Here is a 26,030-nt window from a genome sequence, read left to right as displayed (position 1 = left end):
TGCATGTGACTGCTTTATCTTATCTGCATTGGTTACTACTGATCAAACTGTAGAAGGCATTAACTTAAATGCTCTATGCACACCAGAATGATGTTCACCTAATTTGATGCACGGAATGACTTCCATTTTTTTTCTATAATGGCATCTAATTATATTGTCTTTTTGTTTAAAAACTTTCACTACAGTATATAATTAATTAGAATTAGAACATAAAACAAAAAGACAATATAATTAGATTATTATTATTTATACAGGTACTATATGGAATTCAAAAGACTTATCAAAGGAGAACACACACACTATCCATCCATTAACACAATACCTATCATACATCTTAAACTTATTCACTGTTGGGACACTCCTGACCACCTGTGGCAATCCATTCCACTTGTTCACCACTCTCGAAGTAAAAAAAACTTATCCATGCAGCTTTGCTAACTACACTCTTAGACAACTTCCAAGCACGATCCTTTGTTTCCCCTCCCCTAATCCCCATATAATTAAACATTTCTTTTGTGTCAATCTTATGGAATCCCTTTAGTAACGTATAAGTTTCTCAAAGATACCAAGCTATTTTAAACCCGATTTTACTCCATTTCCCAAGTAAGCAAACAGACAAATAAGTCAAGTTTGCGCCTGCACATAGTGCAAGTCTAAGTGACCCTACTGCAAGTCTAGGCAACTCTTAGTAAAGGTGGAATAAGCTTGTATTTTTTTATTTCTTAGCCTGGCTCCCACTGATGAGACCTCAATAAAGGTCGAAACCTGGTCTAGGTAGTGGCACCTTGCCTTTAATGCATAGCATCATACATCTCCTCAAGGAGATGGGCTTTGCATTAAGGGTAAATATTAAGAATAGTGATCAGAGCTTATTCCACCTTTACCACGAGTTGCACTACGTGCAGGCACAAACTTGACTTATTTGTCTGTTTGCTTACTTGGGAAATGGAGCAAAACCAGGTTTAAAACAGCTTGGAATCTTTAACATATATTATGCCCAAGGTAAAAACTTTCTAGATATAAGTTTCTATCATATCCACTCTCCTCCACCTGTCAGATAAACTCAGCAACCAACAAACCTTCAATCTATCCTCACAGAGAACATTCCACAGACCTGTCACAAACTTCTGAATTCTCTCTACCACCTCCCAGTCCCCCACAAATTCAGACGACCAAATCTCTGACAGTAGGTCAACATGTGGCTAAATCATAGCTTTATAAAGAAGGATAATAACCTCCCTATCTTTATTTGTCAATGTGTTCTTCAACATCCAAGTAATCCTCTGAATTTCATATCTTTTCCTGAATGAGGTTCTAAGTGTCATTTTATGCAAATGAACTGTGGCTTTATTTACAACAAATAATTTTACTTCTTCCCCACCACCACCATGCTTTGTTCCACAGTAATGGAGTACACTTGCTACAGATGATTTTCATTGTCTAGTACAAGGTTTACTGCACCTTGCTTAGTGATGGCTTGAAGAAATGCCTTGTTTGTTTCTGGACCATCTAGTCCAGTGATGGCAAACCTTTTTACCCAAGTGTGTCAAACTTTTTTTTTTTTTTTTTTTAAATATTGACGTTGTTGATGTGCCACTTGCATACATGCATTATAAATGTAACTACATAATCATAGATGGTGACTTATACATATCATATTAGGCTATTTATTTAATAGGACATTGATATAAAATCTATGAATTCATATTATACAATTAATTTAATAAACCGAAATTACAAACTTACATTACTTAAAGTAAGGGGATATTAAATCCCACATAGTTTTAAAACCGAATAAGAAACTCAAAGATTGGAATCAGAGTTTCTTGCCGAATATAGTAAACTATAAAGTATCGGCGACACTAGCGTTAGCCAATGCAAGTGATCCTAGTACGTAGTACAATACCGGGCAACTCGTTGCAAAGGTGGAGGAAGTTCAGATCGCTATTCTTAGGTATTTTCCATAATGTAAAAACACATTTCCTAGGAAATGTATGCTGTTATTACATTATGGAGGGAGGTCACTACCCAGACCGGTTTCAGCCTTTTTTTGAGGCTTCATCAGTGAGTAGCTAGACCTAATACCAAAGTGTATAGCGAAAAGAACTTATGTACTCTGCGAACGAGTTATCCAAACAGGTGCAACCATTAAGTTACTTAAGTATAAAGCCGAAATGTATTAAGCCAAAATGAAGCTTATTAGCTCTTTATACTTAAGTTACAAACTTACATTATATTTAATGACTTTTCTGTTGCTGACTACTGGTAGAAAGTTCTTTCAATGAACAAACCTACCTTCACCTTAACTGAGAGCGATCTTACACGATTTATCGCAGTTTTTTCATCAGAATACCAATATTTTTCAACATCCAAGGTGTGTCACCTGAAACCCTCAAGTGTGTCAGCACTGACACACTTGTCATAGGTTCGCCATCACTGATCTAGTCCATCTATATTACTAAACATGCTATAGAATTAATAATAAATGAATGCAAGCAAGTTTGAACTCTCAATTTAAATAAATAAGATGGCTCAGTACATTACTTTTCATTTTGCTAAATTAGCAATATTAAAATACATGTCATCTGCTACTCTTCACTTTGCATTTCTTTCTTCAGAAATTGAAACTGAGCAAACTAAAAATTTGTTGGCATAGCTGTTTGCATTTATGAAATGCAGTTATGTTCCTTTTGTAACCTTGGCATAATTATTAGAGAACCTAGGCAATGCAGACAAGTTCAAGATGGTATGAAGAAAGGTGCTGATGTATGGTTAGAGACAAGGAAAAAAAAAAAAAAAAAGCGTGATAATAAAATTATGAAAAGCAGATAAAATATTCATCACTTACACTAAATAGGCAAGCTAAGTTTGCTCAAACTGCAAAGAGTTTGAAGCTTTTGGTATATCTTGTTATACCGGTAGGATACCAAGAAGCCAAGAGCTCTTTGCTCAAAAATCCATAATCACCCTTTACTGATATATTTATTAGAATCATTAGCTTCATTTGTAAATTAGACGGTCAAAATTCAGGGAATTGTATTTATCCAAAACCCAAGTGTTTTTAGGCATTTTGAAAATGTATAAAACACCGATTATATTAATTTGCCCATTCATCCATATACAAGTTATTAGACTACATGGGCAGAGTTTGCTGAAGCTCAGTATTTGGAAATTCTTACAAAAATTTGTTCAGCCATATCTATTTTGTATCAAACTGGATCATTTTCAGGGGCACCACTGAAATGGTGCCCCTGTTGTACATTTAGAGTGTACAACACAATGAATGGATTTGGTTTAAACTGGATTATTTTTTATTGACAAAAATGATCTGGCAATAGCTGATGCAATTTACTGAAACTTGGTATTTAGTATATATATATAGTAATGAAATTTATCAAGTGATTTTCATTTTGATTTTTCTATTGTTTCAATTCAGTCACTTACACCATTTGATAACCTTCTTGGAATAATGTAAAGCTCGATAACTATTCAGCCTCGTTTGATCAAGTGGTCAGCACATCTGCTCGATAACCAACAAGATGCAGGTTCGAATCCCATTGGCATGAATGTGTCTTTAGGTGGGAGATGAATTTCATAACCTAGTGTAAAAACAGCTACCCTGCTGCTCATTGGTAGTATGAAGCAGCTGAAGGAGAAAGTTCCATGCATGCTCTCTAAAGCAGGATTTACAGATTATGTAAAAAGGAATGGTAAAACAAACATTCATAGAAATAGGAAAAAATCCTTTGTCCATGAATGGTACCACAAGGTTTATGACCTTCCATGGTTGAGAGTCATATGAAATCAAAAATTCAGCTCTGAATGATATCAAAGTACCATGTGTATATAAAATTATAAAAATATATAGGCATAATAATATGTACACGATATTAAACAAATGTATTTGGATACTTAGATATGGGGAAAAAAAAAAAAGTGTTTTAATTACATTTCTAGTACCAAGTGGGAAAACACCTTTGACCTGGATGACAGTAACTACCCTTCAGGGCATGCTTTCAACCAATTTCTGATATGTTGCAAAAGGAATATTCTCCCATTCCTTGCACAAAGCCATCCCCATTGTTGATGATGGCTGCTGCAGTCTAGAGCAAATTCAGAGTTCTAATTCATCCGAAATGTGTTTGATGAGGTTGAGATCTGGAATCTGAGCCGGCAAATCCAACACTTCAACTTTATATTGTGGAAATCAGTCTTTGACATGCAAGGGCCACTACTGAAGTACTTCCACAACATCAGAAGCATGAAGTTGTTCAGGATGTCCAGGTAGCAATCAGACATGGTTTTGGAGATGTCCACCAACTTGATAGTTGGAATGATGCAGCCCTGCCAGAACACTGTTCCCTAAGTAATCTCCTGGTCCAAACACATCAATTAGAGTAAAACAATTGCAAGTATGATTTGTTACTCCACAGAACCCTTTTCCAATCATCCAGGAACAGTGTGAAAGACACCAATCCAAACATTATTTGGTATTGAAAGGGGGGGGGGGGTGATACATGGCTTGTTTGCAGTAGCTCTGCCATGGTAACCTAAGGCATGCAACTCTCTGCAAGCAGTTCTAGTGCTGTCCTGGCTGAGAGACGTTCCTGAAGTGTTTTCTAGTTTAACTGCAAGGTCTGACGCTGATGATGTGCAGATGCTCAAACATTCTAGACAGAGCTAGTCAATCTCTATCAGTGAGTGTTGTTAGCCTCCTAAGGCGTTTTCCATCTGTGGTAGGACCATCAAATTTCCATTTACAAATGACATAAGCGAAGGTGGATTTCGGTATACTGAGACAGGCAGCAATATCACAGACAAAGACCACTGATGTGACACCCAACTATCATCCTATGTTGGAGGTCTGTCAGTTCAGCTGAATGTGGGCATCTTGACATCGAGTACAGTGCAAAATCATGTAGCACATCCCACCTTTTATTACCAGACTTATGCAGACACTCCCTGAATAACTGCATGGTATGCAAGGTGTCCAAATACTTTTGTCAACTGTGTATTTGATCATAAGCATATACCATAATGTATGCTTGTGATCTTCAGTTTTTATTGCCAAACAGTTTATTTTCTTCTGAATGGAAATTAACAAAATCTGGGATGAGAAATTCAATTTGGATCTTGACAGAACAATTTTTATAGCAAAATAAAACGTCTGTGATAAATAGTGTCACTAAAAAGGAATGCATTACTGAATGAACAACTTAATGACTGTTGATATTTCCTTTGTCATGCTGTCTAGTGTTAGATCCTGAATGAAGGAATCTTACAAAGAAATCATTCATTCAGGGTCTAACATACTAAACTACACAAACAAAGAGAAATACCTGCACATCAGCAGAAATTGAAGTGAAACTTCTTCACATATGTATAAAATTGTATTTTAATCTGTTGTGATCATACCAAGATCGAATTAGAGATTGTCTTAAAAGAGGAATTTGTTAATATTATTTAAGCCTCACTTTAGTTGTATAGAATGATTGCGAGTCACCAGATAGATATTAAGTAAGAATTCATAGAAGGTATACAACTACACGTGTCAAGCATAATGCTGGAGGCAGTAGCTTACCCGGAAAGTACGTCGACACGAATTCCATGAATACAAGAGTATAACAGCAAAGGGGAGAAAAAATATAGATCGTGTGCAAAGGGGACTCCGAAAAAGGGGGTGCTCAAATGAAGAATATAAGGGAATGAGTGCTGTATCGGCTCTCTCTTGCCTTATCGCTTTTCCTGGTTAGGAAGTTCGGCGGTGGTTCGAGTAAGGGGGATGAAGCGTCAGGTAGAGCTGAAATTTTCCAGCCCTAGCAGAATCGAGCCCTCACTGAAGAGTCCCATCGAGAGGAATAGAGATGTTTCCTGAGACACAAAGAATCGAGTCCATGATTGGCGGTAATTATGAAGATAGCATAGCCCCTTACGCTGGTGTAAGAACAGCCAAGACAAGAGGTAACCAGACGTACACGTGGTGCTGAAGGACGTCGGAAAAAGTTTGGTAAAGTAGAATTACTCTATTTTGTGTTTAGAATTCCTTAGAAGAGAGAAAATTATTTGTGAATGTAAATTATGAATATTATTCTAAAGAACTTTGTGGACAGAATCTAATTAGATAGTTAGCCTCCTTTTGATAAGAATTGTTTGGAAGAGGTCTTTTGTGTTGTATGTGATTGATTTGACATAACGAGATTAGGACTGTAGACTTATAGTAACTGAATAACATTAGAATGGTAGTTATATTATCTTATGAATAGCTTGCAGAAGGAAATTTTAGCTTAACACCATCATTTGCTATCTATCCCAATTATCAGTCGCTGTGTCTTACATGCTTTATAACCTTTGATTTAAATATAAATTGTGTTGATCTTTTAACTCAAGTTTCCTTATTTAGTATTGAGATAAACTGAATGCCTGAATTCCTTTAGGTTATTGCACATCAAGTTGAAACTGAGGTATCCAGGACAGAATTTTTTTCTACCATTTATTAAAGAATTATTTCCTGTTTTGAATTTATATAGAAATACATGAATATCTTTTTTCTTTTTGTAAAAACTATTTACAGAAAAAAATTCTCTGTATAAATTAACTGGAACAAATTCTGAAAGCCATACGAGATTAATTAAAGCTATTCACAAAAAAGCTGACAATACAATATATGTGGAAAAAAAAAAGTATCTTCTCAAAGATCTTAGTACTCACCTCAAAATCACTAGCCAACAATGGTTTTTTTGTAGAATTTATTTTTATATATTCACGTTTTTTCACATTATGAAACTGCTGATATGCTATAAATGCAAAACCTAATCCAAGTGGTATAGGAGTCCAACGAAGTGCCCGGATATAACGAATTAAAGGGTTTGTTCCAACCCAGTGCCATGACTGATGAGAGGAAGAACTGGATTCTGAAATAAAGAATCGATTAAAATTTTCATATAGATGAGTCATAAAATATTAAAATTAGAGAATTGTTTTTTATATGAACTTTTTTTTTTCAGAGTAAAAGCAGAAGAGAGAGCTAAATCTGGTGTAATGTTCTTTCTACATAAATCTCTTAGAAACAATATAATCCATTACAACTTTTGGAGAGATAAATAATAGAAATGAGAATTAAAATAGACAGAGGCTATATGACAGTAATCTGAACTCATGCACCTGAAGAAGGAAAAGAGGAGGACTCAGAAAACTTCTACACCCAACCGCAGAACATATTAAATAAGACCAATCCTAAGGATCACATTTTGGTAATAGATCTCAACGCAAGAATTGGCAATAAACCATATAAACCAAGCATAGAACCTATCGGAGAACTTAACTGTAATAGAAATGGAAATAGATCAAGGGATTTTACTACAAGCAATAACCTTAAAATAATTGACACCTTCTTCAAACAAAGACATCCACAGATACACCTGGGAAGCAAGAGACACAAGAAGCATTACTGATTACATAATCAGCAATATCAAAATGTCAGAAATGACAATAGATATAAGAGTATACAGAGGATATGAAATAGAATCAGATCATTACCTTTTAATCACAAAAATAAAATGGGAACCAAGATGGAAAAGGAAAACAACAAAAAAGCACAGGGAAAATAGAAATTTTGAATCCTTCAAAGTTAGACTTTTGGACGACAATAGCATTAAAGAGTTGCCAAAAAAAAAAAATAAAAATAAAAATAAAATAAAGAACTGGATGACAAGTATAAAACAAAATCAGAACATAGAAGAATGGTCAAACCTAAAAACCATAATGACAAAAGCTGCAAAAGAAAGTTTAGGAACAAAGAAAACGTGGAAAAGAAAAAAGCATATAAAAACTGGCTCAATCTAAAAACAATAGAATCAAAAATCAAATACAGCAGAAAAAAAAAGCAATAGCAAAAGCAGCATGCAAGAGAATATACAGAAACAGATGGAACAATTTTGTAACAAAATTAGAGAGAGACTGTATGCTCAAAAGACCTAATGAATATAAAATCCTTAGAGATCTAAGCAATGAAATTAGAGATAAAGCAAATATTAATACCATTAAAATAGAAACATGGCAAAATTACTACCAAGATTTATGGTATGATGAAAACATTCAAAATAGAAAATTACCCTTTGTAAACATCTTGAATAACTTGGAAAACATCACTCTAGAAGAATTGACAGAAGCATTAACCCAAAGCAAAACAGGAAAGGCTCCAGGAGAAAACAATATAAACTTGGAACTTATCGAATATGCAGGACTTAAATTCTCACTCAGGTTACTTAACTTTTATAATATTATCTGGAAAGAAGGAAAATGCCCACAAGATTGGACCAAAGCAATAGTTATCCCCATCTATAAAAAAAGGACATAAATCTGATTGTAACAATTATCGTGGAATCAGCTTACTTAGTACCTGTTATAAAGTATATGCAAAAATCTTAGCATATAAACTTAAAACGTTAGTAGACCCAAAATTAATAGAACAAAAAAAATGGATTCAGAAAAGGCAGGTCTTCCATAGCTTCTGTATTTACGTTAAAATTATTAATTGAAAAAACACAGAGAAATGAACATAGAAACGCACATAGCTTTTATAGATTACACCAAAGCATTTGATAAAATTATGAGAGAAAAACTATGGGAAATCCTAGAAGAATATGAAATACCAAACCAACTCTTTAGAGCCTTATATAATATATATCAAGATAATAAAATATCTGTGAAGTACAATAATTCAACATCAAGCTGGAAACCAATAAATAGAGGAGTACGTCAGGGTTGCCCTCTCTCTCACCGGTTTTATTTAATATATCTACCCTATAATATAAAATGATAAGTCTTTTTTTGTCAAGTTATTTGAAACATTTTGAAACTCAGGGGCTACCCTGAGTGTCAAGTCATCAGAATTCAAGAAGAACCGGCCTACCAGTTGGGAACACTTGGGGGGGGGGGCTTTCGAGTCATCAGAATTCAAGGAGAACACAAGCCTACCAGTCAGGAACTGGGAGGAGGGGAGGCAGAGGCCCTCCCTAGTACATAGATAAAATCATAAAAAATCACTCACCACAATGAAATAATTTAGTTACGATTTAAAACATTTTACAAAGTTATTTTTAATGGCATACTACACTACTTCCATGTACGCTACGTATACTATGTTCCAAATTTTTACTGCCAAAATTTATGTCATCTGCTATAGTATACTCACAGATTCAAAACCCTTCGACACTTCAGCGCATGTCACAAAAAGGAGAATCCATTCCGATAATAGGGTAATCTTTTGGGAAGAGTTGTTTATTATTACATGTAACTTCTCTTTGATGATCATTGTAGTTTTTAAAATGGTAACTATTTTGCTTGTATCACAGTTGGGAAATTTTATCTATAAAGCATGTGATTTCATGTGTTGGCAACCAATTCGTATGTCCTTCATTTCTTTCTCCCCTTCAATGATAATGCCCAAGAGTTAATTAAATCTCTTCTGAAGAATTGAGTGATTCAGACCTGCTAAATTTAGATGCACAGCGAGAAGATCCCGAAGAACATGAAGAAAATTTAACCACTGATAGTCAGCCAAAAGAGATTTCACAGAAACAATTTGAAAATATTTTTCATACAATCGAAGATTTTAAGCAGCAATGCTTAGAGGCTGACCCTGATGAAGAGAGAAGCAGTAAAATTTGCAGAAGAGTAGAAGAGGCAATGGGGCCATACAGTCGGTTGTATGAAAAAAAGAAACAAAATGCCCACCAAACTACGTTCGCTCAATTCTTTGTTAAATAGAATAATAAAATTTATATTCTGAATATGTTTTATTGTCTTCCAGCTTCATGGTTTTCCTTTAACTAGATCCTGAGACATACCCAATTCTTTAATAAAAAAAATTAAGGGTCAAAAAAGAAATCTGAGGAAACGAATTATACATTTTCCCATAGGTTACTATATTCGATTAATGAGCCTGTTTTAAAGAACGCATTAGGCGCACTAATCGAGGGATTGCTGTACATGCATTTCAACATCCTCTTAAGCCCCCAGTTACCCTTACATAATGTCATTACCTGTCCATTCAGATTTGAAACCTTGGAAACTGCACCCAATTCTTCACAATCATTCCTGCACTCATGCTTATCCCAGAGGTGGCTAGACATGCTTGATTGCCTCCCCCCTCCACCAATATCTCTAGTTTCCCTGGTTTTGCACTTTCAAACTATCAATGAACACTTTCTCCAAGTACCTAATTCCAAAACCATTTAAGTGCAGTCCATCAGGCATATACAGGTACTTCCTTAGGTTCATCAAAATTCACTCCACACATCTATAAACTGTACACCATTCCTCCTGCACAATCTTCTCATTGACAATCATGGCCCTTATTCTCAATTCTATCCTATCATAATGAGACAGCAGACTCACAATCTTTACTTTCTCTTCATTTTTGCATCTTCCAACAACTTTTTCATTCTCTCATATTTCTCACCTTTCAAAGCATCTGTATCTACCAAAACAATTAACTTGTTTGCTTCTCTTTTTCTACAAAATTAAAGCTTTACTATCATCCTTTATCTTTGCACCTGGAAAACATGTTTTTGTTATTTTCTCATTAAGTATACCTCTTATACATTACCACATGCCAACTGTTTCTCCAGTTGCTTGCTCACGTTTTGTCATGTGAAGGAGACTGCATCAGTGTGCAGTTTCTTTCCACACTGGTATCTCATCATCCTACTTCCTTCAAACTTACATCTGTATTTCATGCGCTACCATTCACTGCTTCCACTACATTCTCCACAACACTTCCACAATCCTGCCTTATATCCATAATATCAAGGCACTTCATTCTCTCACTGCTGACACAACTCATTTTTTACACTCACAAAGACAATGAACATAGGTAGAAACATTGAAAATATCAACTGTATTGTGAATGGAGAGCCTATAGATCAAGTAAAATATTTCAGCTACTTAGGCACACTTTTTTTGTGAAGATGGTAAATTATTATTGATAGGAAGTCAAATGAATAAGTTTATAAGGAATAAGAGAGAAGATAGTTAAAACACTAAATTAGCTGTATATAAGACAGTATTCAAACCAATTTTAACTTATGATCTTATATCTGAGAGCTGGGTTAGAAGTAAAATAGTTGATTAAAGACTAGAGACTGTAGATACGAGATGGCATCAATGGCAATATCATATTAAAAATGAGGATATTAGGAAAGAACTTGACATTGTTAGCATCCAGGAATGATTAGCAGAGCTAATCTCAGGTGGTATGGTCACTTAAACAGATTGGAGAGGAAAGATTAGCAAAACAAGTATTCTCTGCCAGGTTGGCAAGAAAAAGACAGAGGAAGACCGAGATGTAGGAAGATTGATAGAGTAAAAAGTGTCTTAGAAAACAGAAATATAAGACCTGATAATGTTGGAGTCTTGACAGATAACAGATTGATTTGGAGGAAAATTGTTGATTGGAAGTAAGTAATAATGTAATTTTCATGTAGTACTACTATCATAATATCCTGTATACCCTTGAGGGTATATAGGATATTATGATAGTACTTAAGTGTACATGTCAGGAATTTGATAATGACTTATGAAATATTTCCTCTATTCTCACTCTCATACCACTAACCATTCAATGTCAGCAACGAAGGCATTAAACACACACTACATCACACTCATCCTGCATGTTGATATCAGTCAACATCTATGTCTTAGCTGCCATTTTTCTCATATGCATCAGCGCTATAATTATTATTATTATTCAGGCCTCCATGGAGTCAAAAGACTCATCATGGGAGGTCCTTCCTAGAACATAAAGTCTGTCAAGACTCATCGAGGGGAGGTCCCCCCTAAGAAACACAAAGTCTATCACACTACTCTTTAAACTCATTGACCGTTCTTGCTCCCACCACTCCATCAGGCAATGCATCCCACGGTTCAACCACCCTCCACGCAAAGAAACCACTCCTTACCCTCTTGCTCACAGTTTCCTTTCGTAACTTCCAGGGATGGCCTCTTGTCATTACTCCTTCCCACTGTTCAACCAAGCGAGAAGAATAATGAAGAATCTTTTTTTAACGAATATTGCATAAGTAAATAACAACCATTTTTCGAAGCTAAAGTAATGGTCTTAATAAAAAGGGACAAAAAAAGCAAGATTAAAATAATCTGAAGAGGCATCACACTACCTACAGCAGAGCTTGTCGATACCTAAAAATTATAGGTGCAACCAACTCAAGATTTAATTTGCAATAAAGCTCAAAATGTAAGAGTTACTGGCCAGGAAGAAGACACCTGGTCTTCTAATCTAGATTTGGAGTTGCATAATTTCATCAGTGAAAGGACAAGAGAATTCCAACCAATAAATATTAGGTTAGCTCATTATGTCTGATCCCTAGGATTTTCAAAATTAATTCCGAACTAAATAACTCTGGATGACAATCATAATTCTAAGGATATTTGTTGAAAATTACTTTATGACAGTAAATATTTTTAAGTAAGGATAGTTAGCAATATGCAGAATTAACATAGTTGGCAGAAATATCCAAAAGTTATTTAATGGAATAATCATGATCTATTGTAAAATCTCAAAGAATAAAAATAGAAGTATTTTTTTCTATATCGATTTTACATGAGCAATTAAATTACATAAATACTTCTTCCTTTTCAGGCTTATAGGCCAAGTGGCCTGTTCTGGACTCAATTCCACCTTTTTAAGGGTCTTCCTCTGCATCGAGTACCTTTTGGGTGATAATTTAGAATTTGTTTAGGTATTCTGCTTCTATTCATTCTCAGTATGTGTTCTTTCCATTTTTCTCTATAGCAAATACAGTGGAATCTCGCTAATCCGAACTAATAAAAACCCTGCTCGTTCGGATTAGTGAAAAGTTCGGATTAGCAAATTTCCTCTGAGAGACCGTAATAACTAGCGTTTGAGACAAAAATAATAAGATTCTAATGGTACATCAATTTAATTCTGTAAATAAACGAAGTAACTGATAGAAAAAAAGCTACTTTAATGTAAAACTAAAAAAAAAAATAATACAGTACACAAGTTTATTTTAGTAAAAAATTTAGTTTGTATATATCTGTATTGTTGAGGATTCTGATTTAATAAAATTGCGTAGTTCAGTACATAACTTAATTTGCATAAAAATATCACTTTCTTGTGCACAACACACACAAAAAAAAGTTTCACCAAATAACATACAAAAAAGTATTTTTTATTAGCAATAAAATATTGTGGAAGTGCGTATCATTCTGCTTAGGCCATTCTTGCACTCATTAAAACTGTCTACTTGCCTCTTTATGTTTTACTTTTTTTTTTTTCTTCGAGTTCTTCATCGTCTTCTAATTCATTCTGTAGCATCAAATTTAAAATTTCAGCATCTGATTTGATTTCGAATTCACTTTCGGTTCTACTTGTAATCCATTCCGTAACATCTGTTTGCAAAATTTCAACATCTGGATTTATATTTTTAACCAAATTACGCACGTTTTGAATTTCCTGTTTTTGCGTATCACCGTAGTTATCTTGGTAAATTCTAGAAGGCCACAGTTTTTAACGACAGCAGTGATTCATGACGACAATACAGTACGTACTATATTCTCCAGTATAACCGCACAATCCACAGTATGAAAAAAATACTGTACTGTAATAATAATAAAATAAATAATAATAGTTAAAATAATAATTATTAAATTAAATAATAGCACACAAAATAATAACACAACTTTTTTCTTTCAAATCGCAGTTCGGATTACTGGAGGGTTCGGACTAAAGAAGTTTGGATTAGCGAGATACCACTGTAACTGTCTCATTTAGGGAGGTTGTAATTCCAAGTTTTTTTCTGATTTCGCTACTTTTCATTTTGTCCATTATTGTTCTGCACAGAAATTTCATTTCGGATGATTCAATTCTTCTTTCATCTGCTTTTTTTTTATTGTCCATCTCACTGCCATAAAGTAAGGTTGGTTTATCTACTGTATCGTAGATTCTTATTCGTGTTTGTTTTTGTACATAATTGGGCTTAAAAATTTTATTTATATATAATTTTTATAATAAAATAATTTTATTACATAAAATACTTGTAATTATGTATTTTAATAATTACAATACATAATTGTAATTATTACAATTGTAATTAAAAACTTGTAATAATGTATAACTCACTTTAACTGTATTAAATCTGGTAACAAATTGTTAGAATATTTAAATAAGAACCACTAGAATTGCAACTAAAATTAAGCTCGGACAGGATAAGGCAAATAGACCTAAGGCTAGTGACAATCACGAAGGTCACGGGATTACGAGTTTTCCCGCCAAAACCCAACGATAGCGTGGGTGACGGAGAAAACCCTCCAGTAAATCCGGAGGACTTAATTTGAAGAAGGGCCAAGGTCGGGAGAATGATATAAAAGGCAGAGATTGAGGGGCCAAAGGGCTCGTGCCTCAAAGATTTTGTTCCTGTGCCAAGCCTTTTCCGAGAGCAGGGAGAGTTGCATTCCTGCAAGCATCGGTTAAGACAGGAAATTCACTAGTAGCAGAAACTGTCATTTCAAGATGTCCTAACGTACGATTCTTCGATGATCTACGTGTATGCTGAATTATCGCTGCCGTAACCTAGTGTCCGTAAGCCTTTAGGATCTATGTAACTGTGTAATTAACTGGCAAGATTGTAAGTAAACTGTTTTATGTCATATCCTAGATTGTAAAGTTCAAGTGACGAATGTTGGTTCTGTTATCTATTAGCATAGAAAGTACTAGAGAAATCGGAAAGCCGTACTTCTGTTTGAATGTGAACAGTAGTATATAGAGTTCTAAAGATTTGCTAATGTTGTGTAATGGTAAATTGAATGTGGTTTAAGTTTTGCCTTTTTCTGTTTATAACGTGAGTGAAGTTTAAGTGTGTTAAGTTTCTATCCAAGTGTCTGAAAATTTATGTGTACTTATAATTTCTTTGTCTTAAAGCTTGAGCGAAATGCTTAAATGATCATGTTGAGAATTAGACACATGATTTGTATTGTCTCCACTGTGCTTTTGTTGTCTTAGTTAGAATCAGACGTGTGATATGTGCTGTTTGAATTTTGTATATAATTTGTCTTAGAATGAATAAAAATATTTGTTTTGTTAATAGCTTGCCTGATCTTGTTTTGCCAATGCACTGTCTCATAAAAATATCGAACCTGTGTGACCTAAGAAAAGTGATAGCCACAACTGACTGATTAATTAATAGGAGTTGCTTGAGATGGAGAGAAATTGAGAGCTATTTTTGTACTTAGCTGAATGTTCATCTTGCATGTAAGGGAAAGAAAAACAATTCTTTTATGTGATCCTTAATGGCATAGTCGAAAAAAAAAAAAAAAAAAAATTTAAGGATCAATACAAGTGAAATACAGCAAGGTAGATTAAGGAATTGATTACAGCCAGAAGCCTTTCCTAAGTCTACACTTCGAGCATGTGAAATAGCATACCTACAGTCTTTGAGGGGGAGTAAACCAAAGGTTATAGACCAAAGGATTAAGAATAATTGCGAGTTTGAGCATGAATTAGAAATTGAAATCTACAAACAGTTTGAACTGGTTCAAGTAACTACGATGTAAGAAAAATATTACGATGCCGCAGTAGACATCCATTCGTCTATTCATTAAATCCTTATTTAAGGATTTAATGAATCTAGGGATAAAAATAAATATAAATAAACTATTACAAATGGCACAGTCCAACATAATAATAAATAAAATCATAATATCAAAAAATAAAAGATATTACACCTATAATTTAACAGCATCAAGCCACACATTTTTTCTTTCATACCAGTTGGCAGAATTGGCCAGATATCCCATGATTTATATTTCTGTGCAAAGTTTTCTTTAAGATAGCTTTAAGTTAAATATAATAATTAATGATGACTATAAAATTAAAATATCCAAGTTGTTGTAGAGTTAAAGTTGTAAAAATGGAAATAAACACTCACTTGTTGACATACCACATATACCATGGCTGAAGTCTGAACTACTTAGTGAAAATTTCTTTAATGGAGCATACGATGGTAATCTATACGAGTTAATGATTTTACTCTCTTGTGCCAAGGAAAATATTCCAAAATCAGTCAACTGTAATGGCTTAAGTAATCTGTGACTATAAATCCTAAAAAAAGATATGTACGAAGGTCATTTTATGCAATATTTTAAAACAATAATTCAAAAAGATTTTATACAAAATTAAGTACATTAAGGAGAAAATATGAGAAATATTCTGAAAGTTTTGTTATCAGGCACAAAAGTTCAATGCATGCCAAACAGCTTTTGACGAATAAAAATGTGTGATAGAATTCATCACAATTACAAGGTTTTTTGGTGAAGCAAACAAAGTACTGAATATCACTAGGCACAACGAAAAAGAAAACTGATGAGAGAACTGACATTAATAGTTCATCATGAAGTGGGGTTACCAAAAACTGCAGATGAGTTCCACAAGCAAGAAAGCTAAGGCAACTAAGAGAAAAATTCACAAATTGTTACAGAATTCGGCTATAATAAATGAATACACATTGAGTACCACATCAGCAGACTGACAAAATGAGACAAAGTTTGTAACTGACAGCTCCAATCAGTCAAAAAAAAAAAAAAAGTGCTTTTCTTCATAAATTTGACATGAACAAAAGTTGGATTATTATCACTCAAAATAAAATTACAAACTACATATTACCACTCTACCTCACCAAGTGCCAAAAAAGTTTTTATAGTAGTCTTTTTTTTTTTTTTTTGGCATTTGTTTTCAAGACAAATCTTCCAGGAGGTGCATGCTGACTAATGGAACAGTAAAAATATTATTTGAATTGAATAGTGAAAGGGCCAACCATAAATTTGCACAGTTATGTGGACAACTTCAGCAATTATAACAATGAAGTAATCATGTTTGTGCCTCTTGTTGTTATCAGGACAAAGATGTGTGACAAGAGGTTACACACAACTATGTTCATTTAATGGCTATCGAAAATCAGATTTGAAGTTGTGGAACATTCTCCATACAATGACTTCACTATCAGATTTATGGTTATTTCTTGGATTGAAAACATCTCAAGGAATGTTTGAAAATGGCAAACAGGTCAAAGCAAAGGTGAAAAAATGGTTCCTAAAACAACCTGAAGACAGCTTTCTTTGATAAACTTGAATAAATACAGTGAATCAAATATTGAAAGACTGAGCAACTTTCTGATATATATCATTAAGGATAGTTTGTAGTACCACATGAAAAAATTTATTTTAACTTATCAACAATTTTCATACCACATATACCATGGCATAGTCTTATCTGTCAGGGACTCCAATACTGCCAGATGTATGCTGTCCCTATTAAGCACAGAATCTTGTGGAATAATGCACAACTTCTATCCAAGAGCACAATTCTTATGGAATGCCTTTATAAGGAAAATTACGAAACTATTATATCATCCTACTGCGAACAGATTTCATGGCTTAGGTAATTAGTTCACTTGTCTTTTGGTAATTCCTATTGTTTATTTTTAAGTAATTGAGAATTTAAATGACCATTCACTGACTACAGTTGTGGTGGTAGAATTAAAAAAAAAAAAAATTCTTCTGTTACTTGTATTTTGCTGGGTATTCCACTATTCATTTTATTGAAGATGCCTTTCACAAATCAAAAATTTTACATAAATATTTTAACCACCTTAGTTATCTGTCTCTAATTTTTTGAGATTATGTCTACTTACATTCCTTAGTCAGAAAACTTTTCATTTGACTTCCCAGGATCTCCACCTTTACTTATTCTGTGGTCTATTTCCATATTTAATTTGCCATCTTCACTAAAAAGTGCCTAAATAGCTATGTTTTATTTGTTCTATAGGCTCTCCATTCAGGATGCTGCTGAAAATAGGCAGACTACTGATGTTTTCAGTAGTCTGCCTATTTTTATAATCTGTTTTTATTGCCGATTTTTATATCTAGTTTTTTTTCAGCAATTATTCAATGTAGTCAAGGAATCCTGCAGATTTGTATTGGATTAATTTAAGAGTATAACAGCATCTGAATAAAGTAAACATCTCAGATTTAAATCTCCAAATTTGATATCAGGTTTAGTGCCACTTTCCTTCATAATGTAATCCATATAGATGATGAACAAAAGTGGAGATAGCTCTTAGTCTCACACCAGAGTTTACCATCTTGAGTTTAGAGAGTTTACTCACATCTGGATTACTGTGCTCAAGTCTGGTCCCTTGGGGGATGAGGAAGAGGTGGAGAGAATTCAGAGGTAAGTGGCCTGCGGAATGTTCCCTATGAGGATAGATTGAAGGTGTGTGATTGCAGAAGTTGGTTGATAGGAGAAAAAGAGGGGATATGATAGAACCATTTAAGTTGCTTAAAGGATTTTATATGTAGATAGAGGGTAAATATTTCAGCACTTCGCTAGAGGGACTAGCACAAGGGATTATCCCTGGAAGTTGAATAAAGGTACAAGGACTAGATTATTTGCTTGAAGAGTAGTGAATGAGTGGAATGGGTTGCCAGATTCAATTGTCAGTGCTTTTTCTGTTAATGGGTTCAAGGAGAGGTATGATAGATTGAGTCTCCCACGATAAGTCTTCGGACTCCATGGAGGTACCCGTATAATAATTAATCTTTCTATATTATTCCGTAATTCACCGACTTTGTCTTAAAGGAAATCTTTGCTCTGGACGATACTTAATTGGCCTGAACTCAGTTTGTTCCACAATAAGTCTTTTTCAACTATTTTTCTTAGCCTATCCTCAAGTAATGCTTGCACAAATCTTGCTTAGGACAATCAGTAGGGGAATTTCTCTAATTTTTGCAGTTTTTATTATTATTATTATTATTATTATTTATTTCCATTTTTTAAAGAATGGTATCATGAGTTCTACTCTAACTCAGTCACTGTAAAAGGGAGAGAGATTATGTTGAGAAATAATTTGAAGTTTACATCTGAATTCATATACTGTTTTTTTTTTCGCTAAAATCTTAAGTAAACAGCAGCAGCAGAATTTACTTTTGAAATGCCCTTTATATAAGCCAGTGGTCGCCAAAACATTGTGGGGTTGATTCAGGCTCAGGGGTCTTATATTTTTCTATCGACCCCTGAGCCCGAATCAATGGGTAATATTTAATTCGGTTAACTTGGATTACCTCCATCCTGACAACGCAATTAAGAGTGAATCGTGGGAACAGTGACATGAATAAGACTTGTAAGATAGAGCAAGGTCATGAAAATAGTTACGGAGGCCAAAATGATGTATTTACCAATAAACAGATGTCGGTGGTTCCAGCCCGGCCGGCGCATACATGGTTGAAGCTGGTTTCAGTCATGTTAATTCCATCTTAACAAAACAAAGAAATAAGCTAGATATAGAATTTCGTGGCGATTTAAGGCTGAAACTTACTAATTTCGAACTCAACATTTCTAATCTTGTCAAGAGTCACGAAGCACACCCTTCACATTGACAACGTTAGTAAATTGTATACTAGGTTAATAAAAGTCTTATTTTCATTATTTAAATGAAGGGGATATTAAATCCTACATTATTTCAAGGCCGAATAAGAAACTCAAAGATCGGAATCAAAGAGTTTCATACCGAATCTTGGATTTAATATCCCCTTCATTTAAATAATGTTACATCGCCGAAGTGAAGCCCATTGGTTCTTTTATTTAAGTCTTATTTTCATATATATATATATATATATAAAAGGAAGATTGCATTATTGTTATTTTGTTATCTAAATTAAATTTTATATTTTACATATTATTTATCCCTCCTATCAAATATGTCATGTTAAGAAGGACGTCAAAAACATATCCCTTTGACGTTAAGCCAATATAATAATATATACTATATTATACATACAATAAACACTAACTATAAAATAAACAAGTTAAAAACTCACATAAGCATCTTTTTTGCTTGTCCTATTATAATTATGTAATAGTAAAATACGGTGGGTCGACGGTCAAAGAAGTTTGGCGACCCCTGGTGTAAGCAATAATGCATATATTATATAGGAACTTCCTATGTGTGTGTGTGTGTTTGTATTGAAATAACCATGAGCTCTATAGTACAAAGTTTGTATCACACTGAAGAATATATTTTTGAAAATATGAATGCAACAGCACAGACATTTCATAATTTGTGTTTGTGAATCCCATCCATGAAAGAATGTAGAACTATCCTACAGTAATATTGTAAGTGAACTAAGGACTAGATAATCTGGAAACGCTAAAAAGATCAGAAGAATACTAAGTGATCTACACTCAAGTCTTCTGGTCCCAATGATATCTCTTCAATTGTGCTCTGTAGCTAACATCACTCCTACATCATCTCTACAATTTTTAATACTCAGTTTGAGCTTATTCCAATGCATGGAAGCAAAACACACATTATACATCAACCTAAAAAAAAAGAGGGGAGGCAGGCAGGCAAATCTGCCATCACCTCAATCCTTTCTAAAATACAGAACGTCATCAAGTGCCAATTTCACTACCAGTGAAAAAGGCTAACAGTAAATCAACTACTGGTATGGATTATGCCAATTCCATCTACAGCTTACTTCAGTCTATATTGAAACATGCAATTGTCTGGAATCTACAATTGCTCTTAAAAATCAACTTAACTTAAAAACATGGATGTGTGAGAGACTCAGAAATTAAAAGTGCAATTTTAAGACCTCCTACCTCAACTAAACTAAACTAAAGACTAACACCCACAGCACAAATCTTCTTAGGATTTTAAGCCTTACATCTAATAATTTCCATTGTGTTGCTTGTGTACAAGCTACACTCATTTTACAATATAAGTATGTATCTGAAACAAAAACAATATTATACTTGCTAATAAGTTACATTCTTATTTAATCCTTTATCTAAGTGTAAACAAAACAAAGTTTGCACATGAAAATACTTCATGACTAGGCATTTTTATGCAGAGGCTAATTACTAAAGCAACTTGAGTGAAGTCATCATCCTCTTATATAGAGGCTGATACCTTCACATCAATTGCCTTAGTATCTCATCATGCAATGCATTAAAGGAGGGTCACTATCCCAACTGGTTTCAACTTTTATTGAGGTATTATCAGCGGGAGCCAGATCCATGAAGGAGATAATGCAGAAGTCATATTTCTCATACACACATAGTAAAAAAGGTGTATCACCATTTAATGAATAGTGACCCTTCCTTAATATATAGCATTTGCATGATGGGATACTAAGGTAAATAATGTGAAGTCATCAGCCTCTATATATAAGTAGCCTAGTCATGAAGATACTTTGCATGAAAACTTTGTCTACACTTGGGATTAAAAACAAGAATATAATTGCTTGGCAAGTATAATTTACTTTCTTACCAAGTGGAAAAAATAAAATAATAAAGAAAATATTACAAATATAGTTCAATTTAATTCATCTGTGCTGTACCTTATTCCCATTAAATCAACACAGAAGCAATAACAAGAACACGGGGCCATACATGTACAACAAAACTATTCTATACTCTGTGCTAAAATTACTACATCGAAAACTTCACAATGTGGAGAGTAAGAATTCGGTAGATCCAATGAAAGATTACAGAAAGATCCTACAAAAGCAGCAAAAGAGCTTACCAAAAGTTGTTACACAAGAAACACAGCACTACTACTGTATACAGCATAAAACAAAAATGAAGCACAAAATTAGTTCAGATCATTTACTTACAAAATAAAAGTGCGGTTGTGAAACATGCACTCACCCAGTTCTGACTATGTGTAATACCTATACTGAAATTCCTTATAGCTATATACGGAACAAACGTGCTTAACCCTACAGTACATCAGCGGATTAGAGAACAATGAATGCATGGGTTGGATATAAGAGACCAATGATATAATGCATCGTAAAACTGATAAAATCTCAATGTCAAATTTACACAGTTGAATATCTTAAATATTTATTCAGCATAAATAAGACTATATTGAGCAAAGTTTTCTTTTTGCTAGTCTACCGAACCTGACTATAGGAGGGAAAAAAAAAATTAAGTTCAATGAAAATTCTCTATTAAAAGCTGTTTTACGAATTGTGAATGCAAAGAATAGGCAAAAATAAATAAACATATACAGGGTGTTCGGGATAAATTTGACATATTTATAATTAATTATATTTTTCCGTAAGTTACATGTATTAACACACACTTCTCTTCATTTAAAAGTTTGGACCCTTCTTCATTCATATACAAGATGTCAGAAAGGATGGATAGCTGGAACCCACCTGAATCATGGAAGAGAATAACTTGTATCATGATGATTCGTGCCCGCCATCAAAATAAGGATATTACGACTGCTGCCCAATGCTCCCTGAATACAGTAAAAACAATCAGGCATGAACTAGAGACTTGCAATGGTGACTACGAGGATGTAGCAAGAAGAAAGATCCCTAGCAGACGATCTGATTGCGTTCGTACAGCAGAATTCCTCGCAAATCTGCAGGAACAGGTGTTGAAGAACCCTGGCATTGGAATTCGGGCTTTGTTCGTGGAGTTGCTAACTGTAGTCAAGCCCTGGATAACAAGGGTAGCCAATGGTAGGCCGTATGTATGGCAGCAGGATTCGGCCCCTTGCCACACCTCTGGGAAAAGTCAAAAATGGTTGTCTGAAAATTTCTACGACTTCACCAGTCCAAATGTTTGGCCTCCAAACTCCCCAGACCTTAACCCCATGGATTATTTTGTATGGGGCGCAGTTGAAAAAGACACCAATCGCACTTCCAGTAATACAAAAGCCCAGTTAATGGATAAAATTAAAACAGTTTTTGCGGCCCTTCCCAGGGAGACTGTAGCATCAGCTTGTTCGAGGTTCCGAAGCAGAATTGAAGGCTGTGATCGATGCTAATGGTGATTATTTTGAGTAAATCTTGTTGATAGTATTGTAATTAACTCTGCCTGTAATGTTTTTTTGTCAATTCATTAAATTTAATAGATACAAAGAAGATTTTCTTTTTCCTTACGAAACTGTCAAATTTATCCCGAACACCCTGTATATCTTTTTCTAAATGAAAATATGCTTTAAACAAGTTTTCTGAATCAATAAGCTGATTGTTATATATCAATCAGCTTATTGAACTTATTATCAATCATGCATAATAAGCAAGCATATCAAAATTAAGGCCTTTTCTATATTCTGTGCTAAACTGCTATAGCCAAAATCTCACAATGTTGAGGGTGAGAATTCAGTGGATCCAATGAAAGATTACAGAAAGAGCCTACCAAAAGTTGTTACACAAGAAATATAGCAATTTATAACTGACACAGTTATATCATACATAAGGGCAATTATGTCATACTCTGATGGTAAGTAGGTGTGAATGTAAGTAAACTTGAGTTTTTGAATTTACTTACTGAATAAAAGTCTAGATATGCATAAGAAATTGCAATCATCATAGAATTCTTTATTGCATTAAACATGTTCTAACACACTTGAAATTCTGTTCACAAAGCCCTTCTTGAAATTACACAACTGATGTTTACAATTTAAAAAACCACAATCTACCAGATAAGTTTAGGTGTTGATGGTTATTCATTACTTATTTTTAAATGGCATTAACAACACCAAACAAACTATTTTATAAAAAAGATGCTTTATTAACTTAATTATATTTTGCTGAATTTCAAATCAGCATCATCAGAGCACAACACAGCTTGTATAAGCGACAGTGAGTAAGAGAAACAATACAATTGTAGGGGCCATTTGCCTCATGGACAAGACACTTTGAATGCGTTTGCCACTTACCTAAACAACCAACACCCCAAAATCCAGTTCACAGTAGAAAAAGAATCTAATAACTGTTTACTATTTCTTGACACCTTAGTCACCCACCTTTCAGATGGATCACTATCTTTTTCCATTTACAGAAAACCAACACACGCAGGAAGATACCTACATAAACAAATCACATCTTCACCAGTTCAACAGTATGGCATTTTAAAAACACTTAAAAACAGAGCCATTTGTTCTAACGATACATCTGTCCACAAAACTCAAATATCTCCACCATACGTTCTTGGCCAATGGCTACAAGTCCTACAAAATAAAATACTACATAGCCCCATTACTTCTCCTTCCTGTGATACACAGGAACACAACATCATTTCTATTCCTCAGAGGTACATCAGAAAACATAGCCAAAGTACTGATGAAACATGGCCTTTGCACCATATTCAAACCTCATGTTAAAATAGCAACTCTGATCCACTCTCCTAAGAATAAACTTCACCCTCTAGCACACTTTGCTTTGAACTCATTTACAGTCATGGCACCCACAACAAACTCTGGCAGCTTATTCCACTCATTCACCACACACTTGCCCAGCTTCCATGTATGGCCCCTAGTTCTCCAACCACCAGTCTTATTCTCAAAAATATCTTCTGAATTAATCTTATAGAAACCCTTAAGTAATTTGAATGTCTCAATCATATCACCCCTTTTTCTGCATATCCCAATTTATGCAACCCACAAATCTTCAATCTGTTCTCATAAGGTTCATTCCATAGACCTGCTATCATCTTGGTCACTCGTCTCTAGATCCTCTCCACCTCCTCCCCATCCATAAGAAACCCTGGCGCCCATATCTGGGCACAGTAGTCTAGATGAGGTCTTATTAAGGCTCAATAAAGAGGAACAATAACCTGTTTGTCTCTGCTTGTTAAAGTATTTTTCAGCAACCAAGTGATTTGATGAGCTGATTTAGCCACTTTTGCAATGTGTCCCCCTAAATTTCAACTCCCTATCCACCAACACTCCCAAATCCCTGCCCTCGTCAATTTCCAGGAGTACAGTTCCACCAATGTGATATACTGCTGCTAATCTTTTCACCCCAAAATGCATAACCATTTTGCCACATTGAATTGACATCTATTCTCCTTAGCCCAGTCTCCATGGCTATGAAAAATTTTCCTAAAACTGAACAAATATGGTTGCATTAATTTACCAAAAATTTGGCAGACTTATCTTAAGAGCAATTCCCACATAACTGTCATTTTTTTAAAATTTTATTTAATTTATTTATTTTAAAACATTAAAGGACACCAAAATAGGACTTTACATCTTTTGTCCATTACAACTGTATTGTTTCACTTATTCACTATCGCGTATACAAGCTGTGTTGTTCTCTGATGATACTGATTTGAAATTCAGTGAAATATGAGCAGTTAATAAAGCATCTTTTTGATAAAATAGTTTGTTTGATGTTGTTAATACAGTTAAAAACAAGTCATTAAAAATCTGCAATTACTCCAAAATACCAAAAGGTGTTTTAAGTAAACAAGAAGTCATGCCAATACACATCCCAGACTTGTGACAAACTGACAAGATTCATGTGGCAACAGCTAGATAAAATTTGAATTAGGAAGCCAGGAGGCACTAAAAATGCTGATGACTAAAAAATTTTTCCAAGACCCCGACAAGTGAAAATTATGCAGCTATTCCTTCATCTGTATCTCCAAATCCAGATTATTACATAATCTGCTCAAGAGAAAAGAAGAAGGGGAAAGAAGATTGTAAAAGGTGCAACTTTCCCACTATCGACTCAGATTTGGATCCTCCCTTAAGTACAGTGATCTCATAATTATGTGATCCTCAAATGACAAAAGCCTCAATTTGTTCCTGAATGGGTTAGCATATCAATTGGCCAGTAAAATCTATTCCCCCGACATGCCAGATAACTGGAAGATCACCATACCTCTTTGGAATTCGAGAAATTATGAGTAGGATAGCTGGACAAGTGGAAAAATTCTGATAAATTCACAGAAACTACAATTAAAATAGGTATTATTTCTGGGTAAATTCCCATGTTACTCCTCTAAAATAAACTTATTATTATGGCTAATATTGCCTACTTTCGTTTAGGAGTGCCCTTTTTTTACAATGTCATTGGCTCTTTACTCAAATCTTAGGGCATTACTGATGTGTTATAAAACTAATATATGAAGAATAATATAGGAGGAAAATTTGGACATACATTTTTTTGGATGCTCTTTGCCGTCT

At 34.2% G+C, this 26,030-nt stretch overlaps 1 protein-coding gene across 2 annotated transcripts in view; it reads right to left on the bottom strand.

Annotated features, from left to right (window-relative positions):
- The window catches only part of LOC150095758 (phosphatidylserine decarboxylase proenzyme, mitochondrial-like), a 143,754-nt gene that overhangs the window by 48,194 nt on the left and 69,530 nt on the right, over positions 1-26,030 (bottom strand). For both annotated transcript variants that reach the window (XM_090410750.1, XM_090410749.1), the window contains exons 2-3: positions 15,966-16,138; positions 6,709-6,911 (exon numbers count right to left, since the gene is read on the bottom strand). In XM_090410750.1, the coding sequence (XP_090266876.1) occupies positions 6,709-6,911; positions 15,966-16,138 (376 nt within the window). The remainder of the gene's footprint in view (positions 1-6,708; positions 6,912-15,965; positions 16,139-26,030) is intronic.

The sequence above is a fragment of the Typopeltis vanoorti genome, chromosome 20 (genome assembly GCF_054136105.1).
Source record: "Typopeltis vanoorti isolate ZY-2024b chromosome 20, IOZ_Tvanoo_1.0, whole genome shotgun sequence".
In the NCBI taxonomy this organism is placed as follows: Eukaryota; Metazoa; Arthropoda; class Arachnida; order Uropygi; family Thelyphonidae; genus Typopeltis; species Typopeltis vanoorti.
Note: the sequence above shows the minus strand (reverse complement) of the source record. Positions and strands in the feature narration are given on the sequence as shown.